A 22,244-nucleotide genomic window follows, 5' to 3' on the forward strand; every position below is an offset into this window, starting at 1 on the left:
AGTTTGTTCCAGGCAAGTGCCATTTATTAAATAAATAATATCAAATGTATATTAACTAAAAATAATTGCAATTTCCTTGCTGAAATAAATAGTCATAAAAAATAATGAGACTGACTGTCAAAAATACGGCAACACTGACGACTTGAAGAATCAGCGCATGACGCTTGTAATTATATTAGTCTATAGTTTCATCTGTCACATTGTTCGGTTAAACACGAAAAATGGATATTAAACAAGAAACAGACGATGATAAGATTGATATTAACGGGAAACCGCCAAGCCCTGTTTGGTTTGATGTCCCCATAATATGTTCAAGAAACTCAGATGGCCATATGTATGTAAAACAAGAGAATTTGGACAATGTTGCTATGGAGGTTTGTTGCTACAATTCAATGTATTGGCTTCCTAGCTTATATTACATTAATTGTTCATATTAATTGTAGACATTTTCACCAGGGATTTCCTCTAATTTTTGTGTGTTTTATTGCTCTATACGTCTTTTATTTTGTACCACAACATAAATTAAAAATCTAGGTGACTGTGTCAATTGCGAGGTGTGGAGGTAAGCTGTTGAGATTCGACATGAATATGTCAATGAAATTTATTTGTTTTCAATGAGCTAAGACACTGTCCACATGGCGCAATTCCCATCGCGAATTACGCTCGAGAATCAGAAATGCCTTCCGTCCAGATTACGGCGTTGTTTGCACGTTTGAAACAATTATGTGAAGTAATTCATTTTTGAATCGGCATAGAAAACAAACGCGAGTGTAGAAAAAAGCACTACAACTCGATGGTTTTAGTCGGTTTATATGAAATTTTGTATTTCGTGATTACTTCCAATACATATTCTCTGCACTTTATAACCTAGGTGACATATTTTATTTGGGAGTAGCAATAGAAAGTCTCGCGTTCGAGCGCCAAGCGGTCGTATTTCATTTTGTAATGGCTGTAAACGCCGCGATTGTCCAGAGTCTGGCGTCTGCAGGCGATCGTTGCGTCAAATCGAGAGTCAAAACGCGCGAGCGCTTGTGGACAGCTGAATTGGGTCACATGTATCTGGAGAACGCGCGATTTGTTACTCGCGCGCAAAAACGCGCCGTGTGGGCAGGCTCTAAGACTACAATGTGTAGATAGTGTTTGTTAGTTTTAAAAATTTAATTAAACCCTGTCTAATCCAAGCCATGGTAGATATCAGTTAAACAATATTAGTCTACCTATAAAATATAAAAAATTATGCCATTAAACCATTCACAGTTTAAGATATTTTTTAGATTGGTGAATATATTTTATAGGTTATAATTTTGCGCTATTTTTGTCAGATCCTTCATAGCATAACTAAACTATTATGGTTTGGTTAGGCAGAATATAATTGAATACAATTTTTAATTTTAGTTCAATGAAAACAAATAAATATTACCCACTGACAAAGTATAGTGTGAACTATCTATGTCATATCTTAAAAGCTACCTACCTCCACTCCTCGCCACTGCTACGTTTAGGTTAAAGGGATTAACCCTCATTTTTTCGACTGATGATTTTATTGATTGTTATTCAGTATTCACAATGTATCATGAAATGATATTGTTATCAGAGTTCCATCACCCAACTCGCTAACAGCTATAACATTCGTATTAGAATGTCATGTCGTTTTTTTATCTGCTGATGTTTCCTAATATGTGGATGACATTATTAGATTATGATATAGGACAGGTAGATTCCACTAAACAGATAATAAATAGAACTCCGATAGGTAATATTCAATACACCACATTTTGATGCAGGGTTTTGATAGGGTGAGTGTCCTACAAAAATGAAACACGCATTATGCACGTGTAATAGTGTGTGTAATACACCAATATTAAATGAGCGTCAATGCTTAAACCGAAAGCAGTTGTCAGTATTCGACGTATAGCGTATTCTTGACACGTGTTTAAGTTTTTCCCGGGTTATTCCTTACTCGAGATCGGCTACCTGCTACTCTTTAACCGTTAGGTATTTCAGCTCCCATTATTTCTGAGTTGCAAGTTGTCCCTGCAAGTCTATTCTATACACAAGGCGACTATCGACCGCTAAATTGATTAAGTGATAGTATTTATTACATATTTGTATTGAGGTAATTGTTGCAATAAGCATGCCGTCTAAACAGTAAAAACTGTCTATCTTGCTCTAAATTTTATCACACCCAATAGATTTGCTGTTACAATACAGCACCTATTGCAACAGATACAACCAACTTATTGTAATTGTTACAATAAGTGCTAATACCTACTTTGATACAAACCCACGGTAGTTAGCCGTCGTATTTATCACTTTATCACTTTAACGGTCGATAAGTATAGAATAGACCCACTGATAGGTATCGTAGGTACCTATCCCAACAAGTTAAAACATATTTTACTATAATTGCAATGCAATTAGTTTGGTTATACCACTTATTCTTTTACAATGTCAGGATAATGTGCTTGCATTTTTTTATTTCAGTACCCTACTATGGATATTCCGTACACGAAATCTGAGACTGACCTTCAACTAGTTGACGTCAAGCAGGAGTCTGTTGAAGATACAATGCTCCCACTCTTCAATGAAGATCCTCGACCTGGTTGCTCATATCCAGTACATCAGGTACGTTATATTGGGAATGGGACGATTTGACACCGCGAACTGGCCTTCGGTAATTGGCCGCCGGTACAATCGGACGCCGGCCCAATTGGACGCCGACCCAATTGGCCTCCGGGAGGATTGGACGCCGCACAGTTGAATTAAATGCGCAAAGGAATAGACGTACGTTACGATTTGTTGGAGTAAATAAGCAAGTCAGTTTAATATGCTTCCATCTTCTCAGTAGTTGTACCTTATACATTTCGCGCTTGACACATTTTTAATAAGAATTGAGAATAATTATTATGCATTATGATATTTATTAAAAGAAAATAATTCTTCCTTCGTGAGAACTTAAAGATGTGCATAATCAATTAATTTATGGTGTATCCTACATGGGTATTTATATATATTTACAACAAATATTAAAAATAGTGTTAGATGTTAGAATAAAAATAACATTATATTTCAGCGTTTTATCGACTTAATATTATAATAAAGCTTGAACATGTATATTATTATGCATAAATGCGTATTTTAAGATAGTATGAAATTACAAACAAAATATTAAGTAAGTTATCTGCATGTATAAATGTTTCAGTAGTTTGATTGATTAACTACTTAGGTACTTACTTGACAGGTACCTACCTACCCAATTTTTATAATATTGATTTAGATTGAGAATTATTATGCCTTACGATGTTTATTAAAATAAAGGAAGTTTTTAGTCGTTAGGTATAATTAAATATATTTTATAAATCAATCAATATTTGAATAATTTTATATTATATTCACAACAATTATTTGATTCTTTCAGCGTCTTCAATACAAAACAGTACAATTAAACGTATGTATTAACATAAATAAAAAAGTATCTTCAATATAATATTTATTTATTTAAGAAAACACAACATTGTGGACATAACAAATCTAAAATTAAGACGTTCACAACATGAGATTTATATAATGATAATAATAAACATAAGTATAGGTTTATACAGAAGAATAAAACTAAATATTATTAAATTACAAATAGTAAGTAATATATTGTACCTACTTTCAATGCATCAGTGGCTTGATAAATTATTAACATGTAAATATAAGAGCATGTGGCTGACATCCATTTCTCGTAAAAAGCAAAATCTGTACAAACCTCTACTCTGTGGAGGCCCATATGATCCTATTAGGATCGGACATGGTCGGGAAAAAAAATATAATTCATTTAATATGTGAGGTAGGTAGGTATCCAGGTATAATTTTATAATAATATCGGCATATTATTTTTTTATTAGTTATAAAAATGTTAAATATTAATTTATGGTGGAGAGACATTGTTTTAAATTAAATAAAATTCAATAGGTATGTACCTAGTATTTACGTCAAAATATTGAATAATTTCTGATTTTTATGTTTTCTGCTGAAGTGAAGACAATATTCTTTATCTTCGTTACGACTTCATTACTGAGGATCGTGACCCGAACGATTTAACCGTTTATTGTACCTATACTTATTAAAGAATATAATATGATAATATTTTATATTATACTTAACATTAGTTTATACAGGTGAATAGGTAGATACTTTGAAGTTCGTTTCATATTTTTATTCTAATAGGTATGTATTCATGAGCCCTCGTATGATTCAATTTCGTTCAGCAATTAGACAATAAAATTTAATAAGTTTCTATTTACTTAGTAGTTGTAATACGTTATGTGCTTTTGGCTGAGCGGATAACGCGTCGGCTTATGATGTCGTGGATCCCGGGTTCGAATCCTGGGTCCGGTAAAATACACATGTTTTTATTCAATGTGTGTTTAGATCATCAAATATCATATTAAAAATGTGTCAAGCGCGAAATGTATAAGGTACAATTACTGAGAAGATGGAAGCATATTAAACTGACTTGCTTAGTTACTCCAACAAATCGTAACGTACGTCTATTCCTTTGCGCATTTAATTCAACTGTGCGGCGTCCAATCCTCCCGGAGGCCAATTGGGTCGGCGTCGAATTGGGTCGGCGTCCAATTGGGCCGGCGTCCGATTGTACTGGCGACCAATTATCGGAGGCCAATCGCCGGAGGCCAGTTCGCGGTGCCAAATCGTCCTAGACCCGTTATATGTATGTCAAAAAAGTCTCCCAGTCGACTTCTGACATCTAGGAAACCCCTGGACGGTTAGCCACTAACCATTCTTGCTACGTGGCTCGTCCATTGGAGTACTTATACAAAGTTTAACGAATGCAGATATAATAATTATTATATCTCCTAATCTTGAAAGAAATTTTAGATCTCCGTATATGCCATTTTTCTCATTTAATTATGGCACCATAATATCCTGAGCAGGACCTTCCATTAGAATACCTCGAGTGCACACTCATCAGTCTTGAAGGGAGGATAAGAGCCGTTCCACAAGAGATACCATTGCATTTGCACATAAATGAAAGGTCGCTTTCAGACGGAGACAATCATGTGTCGCGTCACGGAGACACCGTCTCGTCATTTATGACGCTAAAATATGCGTTGACTCATTCGCAACTAAGGCGATCATATAAATAAAACAGTACCTACCTAATGGATATGTGACTCTGACGTCAGAGACAAATTAGCTATTCGGTGGCTGCGTCGAATGGCTGGATATTTCGGTTAGACACCGGTGTCCTGTGTGAAACAAGCCTAAGTCAATATTGATCAGATCAACGTATTGAAAATATCAGAATTCATATACGGGACTACTACTAGACGTTAGTTTTTGTACGTATTCAGTTTATGGTTTTCCGTTTTATTTTCTACTAATGGCAATTTATTTGATTACCAATGAACCGAGGTACACAAACCTATTGACATACTCAAAGAAAAAGCCGTTGATTTGGAAATCAAGGAGATTATGTGCTTGGTTGATTGCATATAAACCTCCCAGCATTCCAAGCAGATCACACGTTGGATTCTTTAGTCATAGTTTTTTTTCCGGCTTCCCAGTTAGTTTTGTCATTCGTCACTCATGCATCATAAAGTTACTTGGCCCGCCAAATTTGATTAGTATAATGACATTATATAACGGTTTTTTTTTCACGGAACTCATTATCTTGCAATAGTTATTTATTTGCAATACTTATTTGTTTTCATTGAACAAACAATTTGCAGATAGTGTTGGTTAGTTTTAAAATTCAATTAAGTCTTGCCTAAATCAAACCAAAACAGTTTCCGTATCCTATGGGTGATCAGACAAAAATAATGCATTCTGTTTCAGTCATATTTGTTTTCGTTGAATGAAGAATACATACATTACAGATAGTGAAGGTTAGTTTTTTTTAAATTCAGTAAGACCTGTTTACTGAACCACAATCAATAAAAAATATTCTTATATCTATAAAATATCTAAATTTAGGTATGGTTTAATGGCATAATTTTAGATAGGTACCTACCTATTTTATAAACGAGTATTTTTTTACTATTATATACTGTGGCTTGGATTATGGAAGGTTTGGTTGAATTTCAAAAACTAACAAACATCATCTACACATTGTAACAAATACTGAACAACAACTTACTAAATAACTTAAAAACGCTTCAGATCAAGGCCTGAACAAAAACGATGCATGAGTGTGAGTGAGAAAGTATTCGGCACCCTTACAATCTCTGCGACACGCGCTAGAGTAAGATAAAAGGTCTCCATCAAATCGGGGCGAAACGCTTCACATAGCGTCGATAACTTGCGAGCTCGTGTTGCTAAAATTGATATTTTTTGTATTAAACATAAAGTCAGTGGTAAATATTTTTGGTTAATTAAGTAGAAAAGAAGGTTCTGTGTGTTGCTTTAAAATGTGGTAGCCGCACTGATAAGCAAGAAGATGGTATTACGTTTCATAAGTAAGTTGATACATGTTCGTGATAATTTATTTGTATTTTATTATATATTTTAATATCAGTGACCTAGTGTTTCTTTAAAATAACTTAAATTATGGATATCTTTATCTAATGGTTGCATTTTGACCGCTTAAAAATACTATATAACGTAAAAAAAATAGAAAATTATATTTTAATTCTGAGCGTCTAGTGCGAGCACTTTGGGCGAGCACTAGCGAAATGGTCTATGGTCTCGAACATATTTGTAGACGAATGCGTTCGCTCGCTCACAAACCAAACGCAAGGAACGCGGCTTCATTTAGCAATGCAACGGATGGCGTCTAGATGTATCTATAGTCTAAGCTTCAGATATTATTATACCCACTAGAAAAAATTTACATTTAAAAAAATACGTTGCTCGACAGTATTTGAACCCCTATATCCACTGGTACCACACCAATATGCTTTGACCAATTAAGCTACGAGCCTCATACCTAATTGCGATAATTTAAACTAGCAGTTCAAGATATGGAATGTTGCTTTATCAAATCTTGTGAAGTATTTGTTGAATAAAAGAAATGGTTTATTGAAAACAAATAAGTTGAATAAAAAAGTTTAGCGTGCACCATTTATGTTGGATTTTAACAGCCTACCTCCACCCTTCACCACTGCATTATATTGCATTCTTTTATAATTTTACTTAAAAGTTTTTTTTTGTATTTTTTCCACAGAATTTTATGATGAACATCACGAACATAAAAGCTGAAACTATTCATCAGTCAAATAGTTCCAATGAGGAGTTTGATGAAGATACCAATCGTTCTTTTAAATACGATGTTTCTATAGCTGAAAGTACTTACTTCCAATGCGAGTCAGAAAATCAGGTATTGTTATTTTACGTATCTCCTATATTAGTCTTATATGAGTGTTTCGCAAGCATAGTGAACCAAGACCATTCTGGTTATTTTTGATTATGCTAGGTTCAAACATAATATTTGAGTATTTCTAATTCTGTGAAGGGTATGATTGCAATTATAAAGTGTTATTTTGAGTCCTTTTAAGTTATTTTGTAAGGGAAATCATACCCTTATAGAATAAAAAATACTCAGATATTATGTTTGAACCAAGCTTACTCAAAAATAACCAGAATGGACTTGGTTCACTATGCTTGTGAAGCACTCATATATAGTTAAAAAATAAATATAAAACGCATACATTACTTGAATAACTTACGCTTTAGAAGATGGTAGAGTTGCTGCTTCATAACTTTGCACCCGGCGACAGAATGAAAATAATGTAGGCACCTAATATATTCTAAAAATATTTTTTTTAAGTATACATACGATATGTATGTCCCATATGTCGGTTGAAAGGGAAGACCTTCTTAAGTCGATCCGACCCTCAGTTGGACCGGTCGGCCATTGCGACTTGGTATCTACAAGGGAAAATTTCTCGGCTTTTAAAAAGTTTGCGGCATTATACGGCGAGCGAGAAGGTCTTTTCTCATCGAGAATTGACCGTAATACATTATATGGAAGTAGGGATCACGCACACTCTAGTGCACGCCAACCAAGGTCTTGGGAAGTTGCTCCTGGGACACTTTCGGCACAAATTTGAACAGCGCCTGTGTACCTAATATTAACCAAATATGTTAATATTAGGTACATTATTACTAAAATTTTGACAGATCATTTTGCCGGCAAATTAATTTTAAATTAAATAAATTTAATGCATTGTTTCGTCATTCCGCTGAATATTTTCAATGATTTATTTCTCTATAAGTTCAATTCTAATGTGTTCTATATTCATGCTAATTTCAAATAATTTTAATTGTTTCTACATATGCAAATGTTAAAATTACTTACGATATTGCATCCAGAGATAAAATTTTGAATATATCAGACCGATAATAAACACCAGACATAGTTAATAATTTATTAAAAAACTACTAAAAACAAAGAAAACGCGACTTTTAAATTTGATATAGGATTTGAGCATTCACGTAGCGGCAGCTTAGGTACCTACTGTGACAGCGCGCAATTTGATGATAATGCATTTGAAGCATTATTGGTACCTACATTGATTTTAACCATAAAAACCGAAGTAACACTAAAAAAACTGGCGGCACATTGGCCAGAATCTGATGAATGCGGGTTCAAGTCGCGCCCAGTGTCATATTTTTTTTAGTATGTATGTTTTAAAGTGTTGTCAAAATATGTATTTTTTAATATTTTTTTAGATTTCTACCCAGCAATGTTATACAGAATGCGACAACAAGAGTCCACCGGCCACCATGACTTCCGACGAATATAAGGAAGGTGATATCCATATACGTTTCGAACCAATATCAAAAAAAATCCAAGATGCGTTGCCTCAGTGTTCTAATATAACTATAGATAATAGAAACGTTAAACAAGTCTACAAGTCTACGTGCATATCGCATGATAAATCCAAACCAAATAACACGATTCTAACTGGTAAAAATAAAAATATTTATGAATCAGACCCGTGTAATGGTTCGCAGATTGATTTAATAAAAGCACACACATTGACAAATAGCGTACAAAAACAATATCAATGTGATATTTGTCCATCTACACTGACGACTTTTAGTTCTCTGAAAAAACATAAAAGGACACATACCGATGAAAAACCTCATCAATGCGATGTATGTTCTATAAAATTCTCATCTTTTGCTCATCTCATACGCCATAAAATGACACACACTGGTGATAAGCCATACCAATGTGAAGTGTGCTCGAATAAATTCTCGAGGCTCAGTCACCTCAAACGTCATAAAATGACACACACTGGTGAAAAACCATACAATTGCGATGATTGTTCATATAAATGTTCGCAGTTGCTCCAACTCAAACGTCATAGAATGATACATACTGGTGAAAAACCATTTAGTTGCGATATGTGCGAGTATAAATGCTCTCAAATTGTTCATCTTAGGACACATAAAATCACGCATTCTGGTGAAAAACCTTATAAATGCGATGTTTGCTCATTACATTTCTCGCGGCTCCATGATCTCAAAAGACACCAAATCACACATACCGGTGAAAAACCGCACCAATGCGATATATGCTTATGTAAATTCTCGTTGCTCTGTAATCTTAAAACACATAAGATGACACATAATGTTGAAAAACCCTATTCATGCAGTTCCTGCTCTTATACATGCAAACGAATGGAGTATCTGAAAGTTCATGAAAGAATACATACTGAAAAAAAACCATTTTAATGCAACGAATGTTCATATGTAATTATATATACTTACCTACTATAATATAATATACGATAAAGGAACGGCTCTCGACGATATGTCTGAGAAGAATTCTGCAGTTTTTTGGACATATTGTCAAGCGCGGACCGGACAACCGGGAGAGACTGGTAGTTTTGGGTAGCCTCCAGAGAAGGCGAAGCAGAAGAAGAGCGTCTGCGCGATGGAGCGACCAAGTAAAAGAGCTGACTGGGGACACCATCCATTCTGCCCTTAGAAAAACGGAAGATCGAGAAGGATGGAAAGTCTTGGTCGTTCAAAGGATAGGGAAATTTAAATGTGGTCACGATCCTCAGCCATGAGTGCACGACCAAGAAGAGAGGCCTACTTATAATATTTCTATTTAGTCTTTAAATTATATACAAATTGTTAATACTGATACACATTTCTTTGTTTTTTCTCGACGTCTTATTGTGAACGACTTAAATTAATAATTTGTATATAGTGTAACTCCGAGGATAGGTGGATGAAGAAGGTTTGAAGAGTTTCGTTGTTTGGATCCTGCAATAAATTCACATTTTTTTACAAATTGTAAGTTGATCTGGTTAAGCATTTCGCAGTGGACTGTATTTATTTGGAAGGCGATGGTGCTGGGAATTCCGGATATAGGGCAAGAGGGTGATGGACAAGAACACGTGGCACTGACCTTTTGATGAGATATGGGCTGGCGCGAACTGGCACTGGTCCCAGGTCATACACACACGCACTGGTTGTTTTAGGTCACCTTATTCGCGCACTTGTTTCACAGTTTATGGATGATTATGATCTTGATGAATGATAATGATTTGTATGTATGATTGAACGAATGTTTTGATTACTCCTGAGTTTTCAATCAATTAATAGCGACGGTAAGCTGTCAGAAGCCGTCGCGTCGGCTGGTTGGCCGTAACTGCCCGTCTCTTTGCAATACGGTCTCATGACTCCCAATTGCTCGTCGATTCTCTGGTGACAATAACACTGGGGATTATGAGGTGGGTGGGGAAACAAGGAATGGAATGGAAATATAAATGGCCCAACTATTATCTTTGACTTAAAAAACTTTTTTTTTTAATGTTTTCAGATACCTACTTACATTTTTATTAATTAATACAGTTGAAATTGTAAAATATCAAAAAAATGTCTCAAATTGCAAGCATCGTATTTTACCTCTAGGTGCTTTTTCTGGCATGCCTCTTCCCCTTAAACATGGGAGATAAACATAGATTTAATATAACTGAGATAAACTATGATTATTTTTGGAAACATTTTTCTGATTATTTATGATTCTTGGAGGCGTTCGAACAGTGCACTATTATTACTTAGGGGCTGATTCACTTTTGGTATATTACCGGTTCTAACGGTTCACTTTGTTTTTATTTCGCTTTCGCGTGGTAGGGGTCGCATAAATATATCATTAATTAATAAGAAGATTTTATTTGAACTTTGCGTTGAAGTAAACGTGGGAAGTTTGCATTTGGAAGGGCCACTATCTGATGCAGCGTGACTCTACGTTGCGGGGGTGATTTTTCAACTACTCGATTTTTCAAAAAGCCTTGAGGAATGTAGGATCCCAGGAAGAGGGGCAGGGGTCTTAGAAATCTCGGGAACAAACGGTAAATTTGTCTAGGCCCGAGGTTTAGGGACAGAAAATAGCTACGTACTCGTAGCTCTGTGTGAAGCTTGTAATCGTCTTTGTAAGTGTTTTTTTTGTAGTGCAAGGCTGGTCAATTTACGAGATCAGGTTGTTATTTTTTTGATTTTTGGTATGGATTTGAAAACATCACTTTGTGAACGGTTGTATTTGGTATTAGTAGGTAAACATATTATAATAAGTTCAATATAATGTCTAAATAAATAAATTTGAAGATTCTGATGTGTGTTGCTTCATTTTCATTTTACCTTGTCCAATTAAACTTAGCAACTAAGTTATATATATGTATATTATAAAAATAGGTACAGCTTTTCTTCTTTATTTTATTAGTTCTATGGCGGGTTTTAATCGCCTAGACTTTAATTACCTTACCTGCTACCATTTTATTAAAAATAAATATGACGTTTATTTCCATTCAAAATTAATCGTCGCATAAGATATTATTATCTTCATCCGAGGACAATATTGCGACATAATATGCTGTGAGTCAGCTATATGTTTTGGTACCCAGACTCGTTAAATAATACATACTTACTAGTGAAACAATTTGAATGACATACTAAACTTGTGTAAATGAGGTAATTTGTATGGATAGATATATCTAACTTACGGAAAGTTTTACTGTTAAACTGACCATTGATACTCTTGCTCACTTTTTAGCATTGATGATCTGTATAGTCTAGCAAAATCTTTATGAATAGTTACGCTTAACAACGCCATCAAATTGTCCAAATAAAATTTTGAAATCAATCATTGATTCTCGTCAAAAATTTCGTTCAGTGATAGGTCGAATTTTTGGCTTAACGGGTTTGTTAATACCCAAAATTATCGCATACGTAGTGAGACCCACAAAGGAGGGAACCTGCGTCACGCGAGCTACTTAGTGAGATAGCACACAACACAAATGTGCTTCAATGGTATAATTCAAGGATTTTTACAGAAAAAAGCTAAAAATACACTTAATATCCTTAATTTTACCTGGAACACCATTTGAAACAAGCGTCTGAAGAGCGTCACATTGCCATTAATCTTTCGATAGGTAGGAAGGAGCCGCCAAAGATTCTGGCCAGAGGTCCCGCTTCAGGATGTGGGGATCATGGTGAGACCAATCCAGCAGACCATCTACGAACATTCACGGCCAATGGAGATCGCTACCAGACCATAATCAGTGTTTTTTTTTTTTTAATATGAAATAATAATCTGGACGACATGTGTTCCAACAGGATGGCTCTACGTGTCACATGGCGTCTGCTGCAACCATCCATCGACTTTGTTTTCTTGAAATGCGGAAGTATTGTTCCATCATGTACCTGTTTCAACTTTTTTAACCTAATTTATTATTATTAGTTACGTAAGTATAGATGTTGATCCTTAATCCATAATTATGTTTTTGTTTGTTCTCCAAAGTTGTTCAACTAACATGCCATTGGTAATGACAATTGGAATGGCAATAACCGTATTTAATCAAAATGCTCTCGCAAAATTCAAGCTTATAATATGTATGTAAAGGAATATAATTAGTGCTCATGTTTAAATAATATACAAACAACCTTGTAATATTATTTTTATTACTGCGTATTTACTAATTACAATTCTTTATAATCTTATTTCTACAATTTAACAACCTGTACATATTTTTTTTATATTTATAGAATCATACATAAAATTAGGCAAATTAGACATCTTAAATAAGAATATTAGGTATTAAGATGACTTAAAAATATCAATTTCAAAACAATCTAAAATAATTATATCGTATTGATAAAACCAGTTTAGATTATTTTTGTATTCAAAATATTTACAAAATTGCAGCAGTTTACCGATATATTGAGTTTTTATTTGTTATTTAAAACATTACTGACTAAATCAGTAACCTTTGGTTGTAGGTATTCCGCTGATCAATAAATCGATCTTTAAACATTATTATTTTAATTACCTACTTACTAATAAATTTATTATAATGTTAACATAATTTCCAAATCACCACTTTTAAACCTAAATACAATTAAATCTATCCCAATTTCAGATTTATGATTGAACATTATAGTTTATTAAAATATTTATTATCTTGCTAAAAACCTACATTCATTTATTTGACAGTTTTGTCAAAATGATTCTAGGGGTATAGTTCAATACGCGCGACGAAACCTCAAATAATTTAATGAATGAAAACTAGCGTGACAAATACGTTAGGTACGCGAAGTTTGTTAAACCAACTTGCAGTACTTACACCTATCCTCGACCAGCTGTTTCAGTTTTCCAACATTCAACCACATACGGAGGTCACATCTCCACCTAGCGACGATTATTTACTATCCTTTACCTACATAATATGAGTTATTCACAAGCATAGTGAACCAAGTCCATTGCGGTTATTTTCAGGAAAGTTAGGTTCTAACATAATATTGGTATTTCTGATTCTGTAAGGTTATGATTGAAATTCTGAAGTGTTACTTTGAGTACATTTAAGTTACCTATATGATAGGGAAATCATACCCTTAAAGCAGGGGTTCCTAACCCCGTGCCCGCGGGCACCATGGCGCCCGCGGAATGATTCGTATGTGCCCGCCACTATTCGACAGAGACAGAATTTTCACGCTAGCCTGACACACGCAGAAAACCCGAAGTGGACGAACGCCACGAACTGAGCCGATGACCGCCGAAGCACGTGACGGTAGTCACGTGCTCGTACCGTCCCGATTGCTTCGGCGATCATCGGCTCAGTTCGGGTTTTCGGCGTGTCCAAGGAGTGATGTGCAAATAGCATTCCCCGCCTGGAACCTGGACTGGACAAAAACATAGCTGAAATGATAAGCTCTGTAAAGTCATTTAAAGCTAAATTGGATTTCTTGATATCACATCTGCAGATCAATTCTCTCGTGCATTTCCCACATATAAATAAAATGCTAGGTAACAATGAATTAAACAGGTCATTATTTATTAAGCATCTTCAAGTGTTAAAAAAACAGTTTGAAGAGAGATTTTTGCAGTTTACAGATATCGAGACAATTGTTTCCTTCTGTATCAATCCTTTTACTTGCCAAATAAATGTAATAGAAATGGCAGCTTGTATTGCAGATTTTGTTCAAGGTAAGACAGAAGAACTAGCGCTATTTGTATCTCACTTTTTAATTTACTTTGCAAAAGGCACATATTTTCGTGGCACTGTCGTGAGTTTACCAGATGCTGCAGCATGGGAGACGCCCTTTTCAATATTGAACGTTCCCTTATTGGTTGACTTAAACACGCGCGAAATCACCCAAGCTTTAGACAATATGAAACACGGACTTGGCGCTTTTTGTAATAAATCGAAACTTACTTTTTCGTAGGGTTATGTCGCGTTTTGGATACGCAAAGAATACGTGCGTATTTTTTTCTCGATTTTGACCAAATGTGGACTTTCGCTTTTTGGAATTAGACGCCTCCAATATTATTATACGAGTAAAATAATCTAAATCAAGTACTGGTTATTGATCTGTATGTCTAATCTGGTGCTTTTTAACACTACTCAGACGCGAAGATTTATAGTTACAAAAACTGCACTGAAAAGGTTTTTCGCCTGTATGAATCATTTTATGTAATTTAAGATCATTAGACTCTATGCACTTAAATGAACAGATATCACATTTAAATGGTTTTTCACCTGAATGGGTCATTTTATGTCTATTTAGCCTACTTAGTCGCGTACATTTAAAATCGCAAACGTCACATTTGTGTGGTTTCTCACCTGTATGATTCATTTTATGTGTTTTTAATGATCCAGACGTAATGTATGCACAAGAACATATATCACATTTATATGGTTTTTCTCCAGTATGTTTTATTTTATGTCTTCTTAGAGAAAGCAATCGCGTGCAAGTATATGAGCATAAGTCACATTTGTACGGTGTTTCACCTGTATGCACCATTTTATGTGTTTTCAATGATTCAAAAGTTGTATATGTAGATGAACAAACCTCACATTTATATGGTTTTTCACTGTGTTTTAATTTATGTCTTTGGAGGTTACTGAGTCGCGAGGATGTAAATGTGCATACGTCACATTTAAATGGTTTCTCGCCTGTGTGAATCATTTTATGCGTCTTTAATGATCCTGCAGTAGTGAAAGAAGAAAAACAAATATCGCATTTAAATTGTTTTTTTGTTGCATCAGACTGTTCGCATACAACTTTTGGATGTTTTTCTTCATATATTTTTAGCAACGATCGACTCGTATTAGCAATTATATCGTTGTGAACTGTTTTATGGCTTTTTAGAGCACTTTTGTATCCAAAAACTGCACTACAAACACTGCATACAAAATTGCGTGGAAAATATATTAAAGTAGTCAAAGTTACCCGAGCCTCCTTGGTTAAATTATGTAATACGATGTCATGTTTCAAGTTTTTATCGTCAATCTTTACGCTTGTATACTGTGGCGTCACATCGTGGAATTCATCTGCTTCAGCTTTTGTACGCCAACCTGTATCGTAACGGCACTGGGGAGAAAAAAAATGAACACATTATTTTTAATAAAATTATATGTTGTAGCGGCATAACTTCTAAAATAGGCCCACTGATGGCGCTGTCCATTTTCTGGATGTCTCAAGCATTAGTTAGACGGGTTAGGATTTAACCCTCTGTTAAAATCGTAGTTTTCACTCACACTCCACAGCCTCAATTTAGTCTGCCTAGCTCTGACCTTTTTGATCATACAGGTATTCTATTTTGAGACTAAGCACCTTACACTATCGAGATTTGTTTCTAGTGTGGTTATATACCGTCCAACAAGAACTTTTTGGCTAATTGTTAAAACTAACAAGATCGTCCAATTTTAACCGCACTTCCATTATAAACTAACAAGCTCCTCCCATTTAGTCGACAACAGCGTCTTTGGCTTGTGCCTAAATCTTCTTGTTGGACAATAGTTGTCAAATGTGATATCTACCTAAACTGAACTAATTATTTGAAAGTTTAACTAGTTATTGAGTCGAGCAAGTCATCTTATCTTGTTATACTATTTTCGTGTTCTCTTTGAAGTAGGTATTCTCTGTTATTATTGATTAATCTCTGTGAACTCTGAATATAATAAAACTGGAAGACTTTCTACACACTAATATCGCCAGAACACCCTCGCCAACAGGTGCTATTTCGGTCTGCAAAGGTTTCTAAAGAAAAAGACTGTAGCGAAGAAATCCAAAACATACATATTATAAAATTCTAGTATCAACGTATGGATCTGAATTCTGGGCTCTCAACACATAGGGTGAGAGAAATATTGATATCTTTGGGAGGAGTGGAGAAGAATCTTTGGGACTTAACAAGTGAGTGGCATTTGGAGGTCAAGATAATAATAATCCCGAGCTGTACACACTTTATAAGAGCGAAAAGATAACGTGACATAATATTTTGAAAATGCAGAGACCACTCCGGATCGGCCGTGTGCATTAAATGAGCGAGATATACCAGAAAGGCGGGCTATGACACAACCCACGAGAGCGAGAGAAGAAATTGAGATGGATGAGTGAGCAATATGAGATTTAAGAACGCTCTGTCAAATCCAACTGGAGAGTATCGGTACTGGATCGTCCGAGGGTTGAAGTACCATAAATGATTGCTTATATTTAAAAAAGATAGTCTTGGTGTAATTTGAATATTAAAGAGAGAGGGTATCCATGTCGTATTGTGATATTATTGCACGTGACGTTACCTTAAGTTTTTGGTGTCAGGACAATGTCATTAAGTAGGTATGTATCAAAATTGCAATTTAACTGAAGCAGTAGCCCTAATGCAAATTTTGTCATAAAAACAAAATGGAAATGAATACAAAGAACTTGACAATCTTACAAGTCCATCAAAATGCATACACCCAAATGACATTCGAAGATATTACAGGTATCTACATTATGGCACGCCAAAAATTTTATTAATAATAGTTATATACGTACCAAACTCAAATACTGTATGTATCAGTGGCGAAGGGTGGAAGTATGCTGTTAAGATCCAGCCTAAATTGTGTACTTACACTAAACGTTGTCAGCCATGCGTAATTGTTTTCATTGAAATATAACTAGTACACACAATGTACAGATGGTGCAGGTAAGTAGGTATTTAAAATTTAATTAAACTCTCCGAAACCATGCCATCATAGAAAATAGACAAATAATATCTAAGTATATTATATACCTAATCATATTTTTTATCTATTATAGTTTGGTTAGGCAGGACATAATGAATTTAGAAAAAAACGAACCAACAATATCTTATTGTATAATGTATATGTAGGTAGGTAAGTATTCTTAATCCAACGAAAACAAATAAGTATTAATAAAAAAATTGTACACAGTTTTGTCAGAACGCCCTAAATATACCAAAACTATAATGGTTTAGTTACATAGGCAGGGTTTAATTGATTTTTAAGAACTAACCAATAAAATCTGTAAATTGTAGGTAGTCCTAGTTCAAATACGTATGACTACGTAACTCTGACTGGGACTCACGATTGTACTCGGTCAAAACCAAATGCCGCCTATTCGACGCTTGCATTCTGACGGTGCTGCTTTACGGTAGCGAATCATGGCACATTACGAAGGCTCAGAACAACCGTATACTTAGTTTCGAAAACAGATGTTTGCGACGAATACTGGGCGTGCGTATGACTTTAAGAGCTATGAGGAGATAAGAGAACGCACCAAGCAGCCTCTCATCACGCTGAAAGTGAAGAGGCGACGTTGGACCTGGCTCGGCGACGTGCTGCGGATGCCAGAAGAGAACTTCAGCCTGGCTTGCCTGTTCTTCAAGCCGACCGGATTCCGGCGTCCTGGAACGCCGCTAAATACAATCTACAGAGTGTATACGGCGGAGCCACGGGATGTGCTGGTTTGACCTGGAACGAAGCAAGAAGACTGGCGAGCGACAAGGATTCTTGAAGGCGCCGCGTGGTGTCCATATGCTCCAGTTAAGGGGCGGATATAGCAAAAAAAAAAAAAGAAGAAAAGAAAAAGACGTAACAAAGTTTAATGTGCACTATTTATGGCGGATCTTAACACCCTACCTTCACCCTTCGCTTCTGGTAGGTACCTTCTCATAATTACCAAGATAAAGTAGTTAAATACATAATATGTGTAGATAATACGACTGGAGAGGAATAATACCTAATTATTAAAGACTGACATTCATATTGTTAGTCGTGTTGGATGAAAGATCACACGAAGATAATACCTAGTCTATTATTATGTACAATGCATACAAATAAACGTACCGAATGTTCTGCTGTAGGATCTGTGAATGAACGCCCTGGTTGAGGATTTTCATCATAGAATGGGTGCAACTTATCTCCGACAAACTCACTCTTGACGTCAACCAGTTGAAGGTCAGCCTCGTGTTTTATATTGTGAATGGGGCCTGCTTCAGGATACTGAAAGAGACGATATTATCTTATTAATTAAAACTGGTGACTATGATATAAACATGTTACGAGATAATACTATTATAAGTTATTACGAATATGTTGTATTAAAACTAACCTCCATAGAAATATTGTCGACATCTTCTTGCTTTATATAAATACGGTTGTCTGTGCTTATTGACCGTTTTAAGGGCACGTCAATCCAAACTGGACTCGACGGATTTACGTCTGTATCGATCGAGTTATCGTTTGGTTCTTTTTTTATTATATCCATTTTACGTTTTTCAATAACTAGACAATGTGTCGGAACAGTAAATTTAATATTAGTCTATGACATTGTCATCAGTGTTGCCATCACCAAATTATAGATCGGCATAATTTATAATAGGCAGTGATGTCCCGTGGGGGTAGGCAGATTGAGGAGAATCATTATATTGTATACCTATAAAGAAATAGCTACCTAAACTTAGTAATGACAGAATTATTTATCTTTCCATTAAAAAAAATTGTTTAGTGATTGGAAACAAAATGTATTAATTACCTACTAACTATGACAGTTTTACCAGGACTTCGAGGAGTCGGATTCGCGATATCTAGTTTACTTCTGTTGTCCTTAGACGTCACGTTCTTGGTGAACAGCAATGACACGTGCAGATTTACGAATCATATTTGAATTATAGGAAGGTATTTATACTTGCCTAAATTAAAATGTATCCAAATATAATAATAGGTATGTATTTTAAATGTACCTACCTATCTGAAACCGTAGTCTCGCAATGTTGTATACCTACTGAAGCAGAGATGGCATTTAAATTAGATTTAGTGTTAGGTACCTACGTATATATCTTGTTAGTAATGTAACCATACAACACAATATTATTTTCTTAGATATTGGAGTCACGAAAGAATGATACAAAGTAATGTATATGTGGCGGCATTTTGGCACTGCCTAGGGCGGCATTTTGTCTAGGACGTTATTGATAATAGGTACGCGTTGTCATCAGCTGTCGAAAAAACTTACTTACCTACAGAGTATTTTAAATAAAATTGTCAATGTCAGTAATATTAATAGTAATAAATATTGTCAATGATGCTCATTGATGCGACCATTAATAATTGAACACAATCAAATTATAAAAGACGAATATCTCGCAACTACTTCGATGACCCAACTTTGAACATTCTGAAACTTTTCAATGGTTACAAGTATTTACCGTTTTACGGAAAAACAACATTATTTTTTTTTCGTATATTTGTTATAAACATGATTGTTTATCAAATAAAGTTTTTTTGATTAATAAACAGTGTTCTCAATTACTCAAACCACCTTTATTCAATAGAATTAAATATTTTCGATAATGGGTATATCCACAAAACGAATGTTTATCTGCCAATATCTCCGAATGCCGTTTTCAGGATAACGCTCGTTTTCCGGATAAGGGCTCAATTATTGATCCAGAGTCAATTGACGTGATTGTCATTTGCGACTTCTCAATTGACAGCAAATGAGAATTTGTATTGAATCATATTGACAGGCGCCATTGACGAACCCGATTAAATAATTGATCATTTTAATTGATCGTTTACTGTGCGTTTGGCAAATGTTTGTTTAGTAACAAGCATGGCTGACGTGTCAGAAGTCACCTCCATCGCGGAACAAGATTTTGTTTTACTTATAATTGCTTTATATCGCGATTGTCCAGAGTTGTGGAAAGTGAAATCAAAAGATTATTTAAACAAAAATAAAAGAAGTTTCGCTTTGCAAAAAATACTTGGTGTTTTAAAAAAATACAAACCCGATTACGATGAGGACAAATTGAAAAAGAAAATTAATATTTTACGGACAAATTTTAATAAGGTGTGCCAAAAGATTGATCAAAAAAAGCGATCCAGTGCAGTCAGTGATGACGTCCCTATACCTACGTTATGGTATTTTAATGATCTTCTTTTTATAAAAGACCAAGACGTGGAAATAGCAGAAAATGAAAGTTCTGAGGTTAGTAAAAAACTTTTTCATATTTACTTCATTGATTGTACTTCAGTATCTACATATAAAATTGTGTTGACTTATTTGCACATCCGATGAAATAGAATCATAACTCAAAATTAGATTTTTCAGTAGAGCTAAAAAACTAATCTGAAAATGGTCAAAATCACGCTTTTGTATGTTTCCCGTGTTACTCCTTAGAGGAATGCACATGTTATATTATATATATTTGGATAAGTCGTGAAAATGCTACATTAAATGCTACATTGTAAAAGAAAATCGTGAAAGATTTGAGTTGTGACACTTTTTTACTTAAATTCGAATTATGACAATAATATAGTCACTTTCCACTTTATGACGATATTAAATAATATAGTTTCTCAAATTTTGAGATACGAAATACAATAAGTGCACAGACCGACGCGTCGTAAAGTCAAAAATGACACTGTTCCCGAATAAACACGTTCAAATTAGTCTCAATGTAATACCGTCACAATTCCATCTAGTGGTTTTGACATTAAAGCTTAAATTATGACTATTTTTTAGCAGATGGAGATTTTTTTGTGAATATTTCTGTATACTTAACTCAAAATCGTAAGTTTGACTTATGACTCTATTTTATCGGATATGCGTTGAATATGGCACTGCAACTGAAGTGTTGAAATAGGCGTAATAATCATCCCTGACTTTCTTTGCTTCAACTGCGGATTTGTCTCTCGTTCTTTGAAAGCCCATCAACAATAATAATTGAGTCACCTAGAGCGGTGCTCCTCAAACTTTTTATACCACGCCCCCAGAAATTACAAAATAAAAATCCAAGGCTGCCTCCCAATTTTTTTAAATCTTTGGTAACCAACAGTACCATTATTTACCATTAAGGCCAACGACAAGAAAAAGGGAGATAAATAAAATTATTAGTAGAATAACTCCTCATGCGAAAAAGGAAGAACAAACCCTATCTCAAGGACTTCAAGGTCAACATGAATGATAAGAGTTTTATTAGTAGTTGAAACTTATTTCATTTATTATTATTATCATACATAAATTTTTATTAAAAATAATAGAACATTAAAAATTTAAATAAAAATGCAAAAATTAACTTAAAATGTATTACAGCTACAGCCTACAAACACAATTCAATAAGAGGGGAATGATTGCATATTATTTGTCATAATAAAATCAATATCCGGTACAATGTCTGAAATGGTAATTCGCATGGTTTGGCTCCAAAGTCACCGTTGAAAGAGACGACCTGTGTTTATTTTGTATTAGGTACCAGCATGGCCCCCACATCCTGAACCGGGCCCCCAGGCTAGGATCTTTGGCGGACCCCCTACCTATCGCTAAGGATAAAGGCAGTGTGATGCTCTACAGTAGCGTTTTCCAAATGGTGTACGTGGTAAAATTAATGAGTATAATATTAGTGTTTTTTTGCATATTTTAATACATCCATTCGAATCATTTAGTTGTCGAATATCGAAAGGTACACAATTTAAAAAAATATCGTA

At 34.8% G+C, this 22,244-nt stretch overlaps 1 protein-coding gene and 1 long non-coding RNA gene across 2 annotated transcripts in view; one reads left to right on the plus strand and one right to left on the minus strand.

The window, feature by feature from the left end:
• Window positions 1–19,075, minus strand: part of LOC147077210 (uncharacterized) — a 332,131-nt gene extending 313,056 nt beyond the window's left edge. The window contains exons 1-3 of the mRNA XM_085940745.1: window positions 18,868–19,075; window positions 18,603–18,758; window positions 14,500–15,840 (exon numbers count right to left, since the gene is read on the minus strand). Of these exons, the coding sequence (XP_085796871.1) occupies window positions 14,830–15,840; window positions 18,603–18,758; window positions 18,868–19,023 (1,323 nt within the window). The 5' untranslated portion in view covers window positions 19,024–19,075 and the 3' untranslated portion in view covers window positions 14,500–14,829. The remainder of the gene's footprint in view (window positions 1–14,499; window positions 15,841–18,602; window positions 18,759–18,867) is intronic.
• Window positions 134–11,577, plus strand: LOC147077224 (uncharacterized). Its single transcript, XR_015069787.1, has 4 exons — window positions 134–374; window positions 2,485–2,625; window positions 7,175–7,327; window positions 8,683–11,577. It is a non-coding gene; the product is annotated as an uncharacterized LOC147077224 (long non-coding RNA).
• Window positions 19,076–22,244: the final 3,169 nt, after the last annotated feature.

Source organism: Rhyacophila brunnea, unplaced genomic scaffold (assembly GCF_057557595.1).
Source record: "Rhyacophila brunnea isolate RB1 unplaced genomic scaffold, BYU_Rbru_1.0 scaffold_13, whole genome shotgun sequence".
Classification (NCBI taxonomy): domain Eukaryota; kingdom Metazoa; phylum Arthropoda; class Insecta; order Trichoptera; family Rhyacophilidae; genus Rhyacophila; species Rhyacophila brunnea.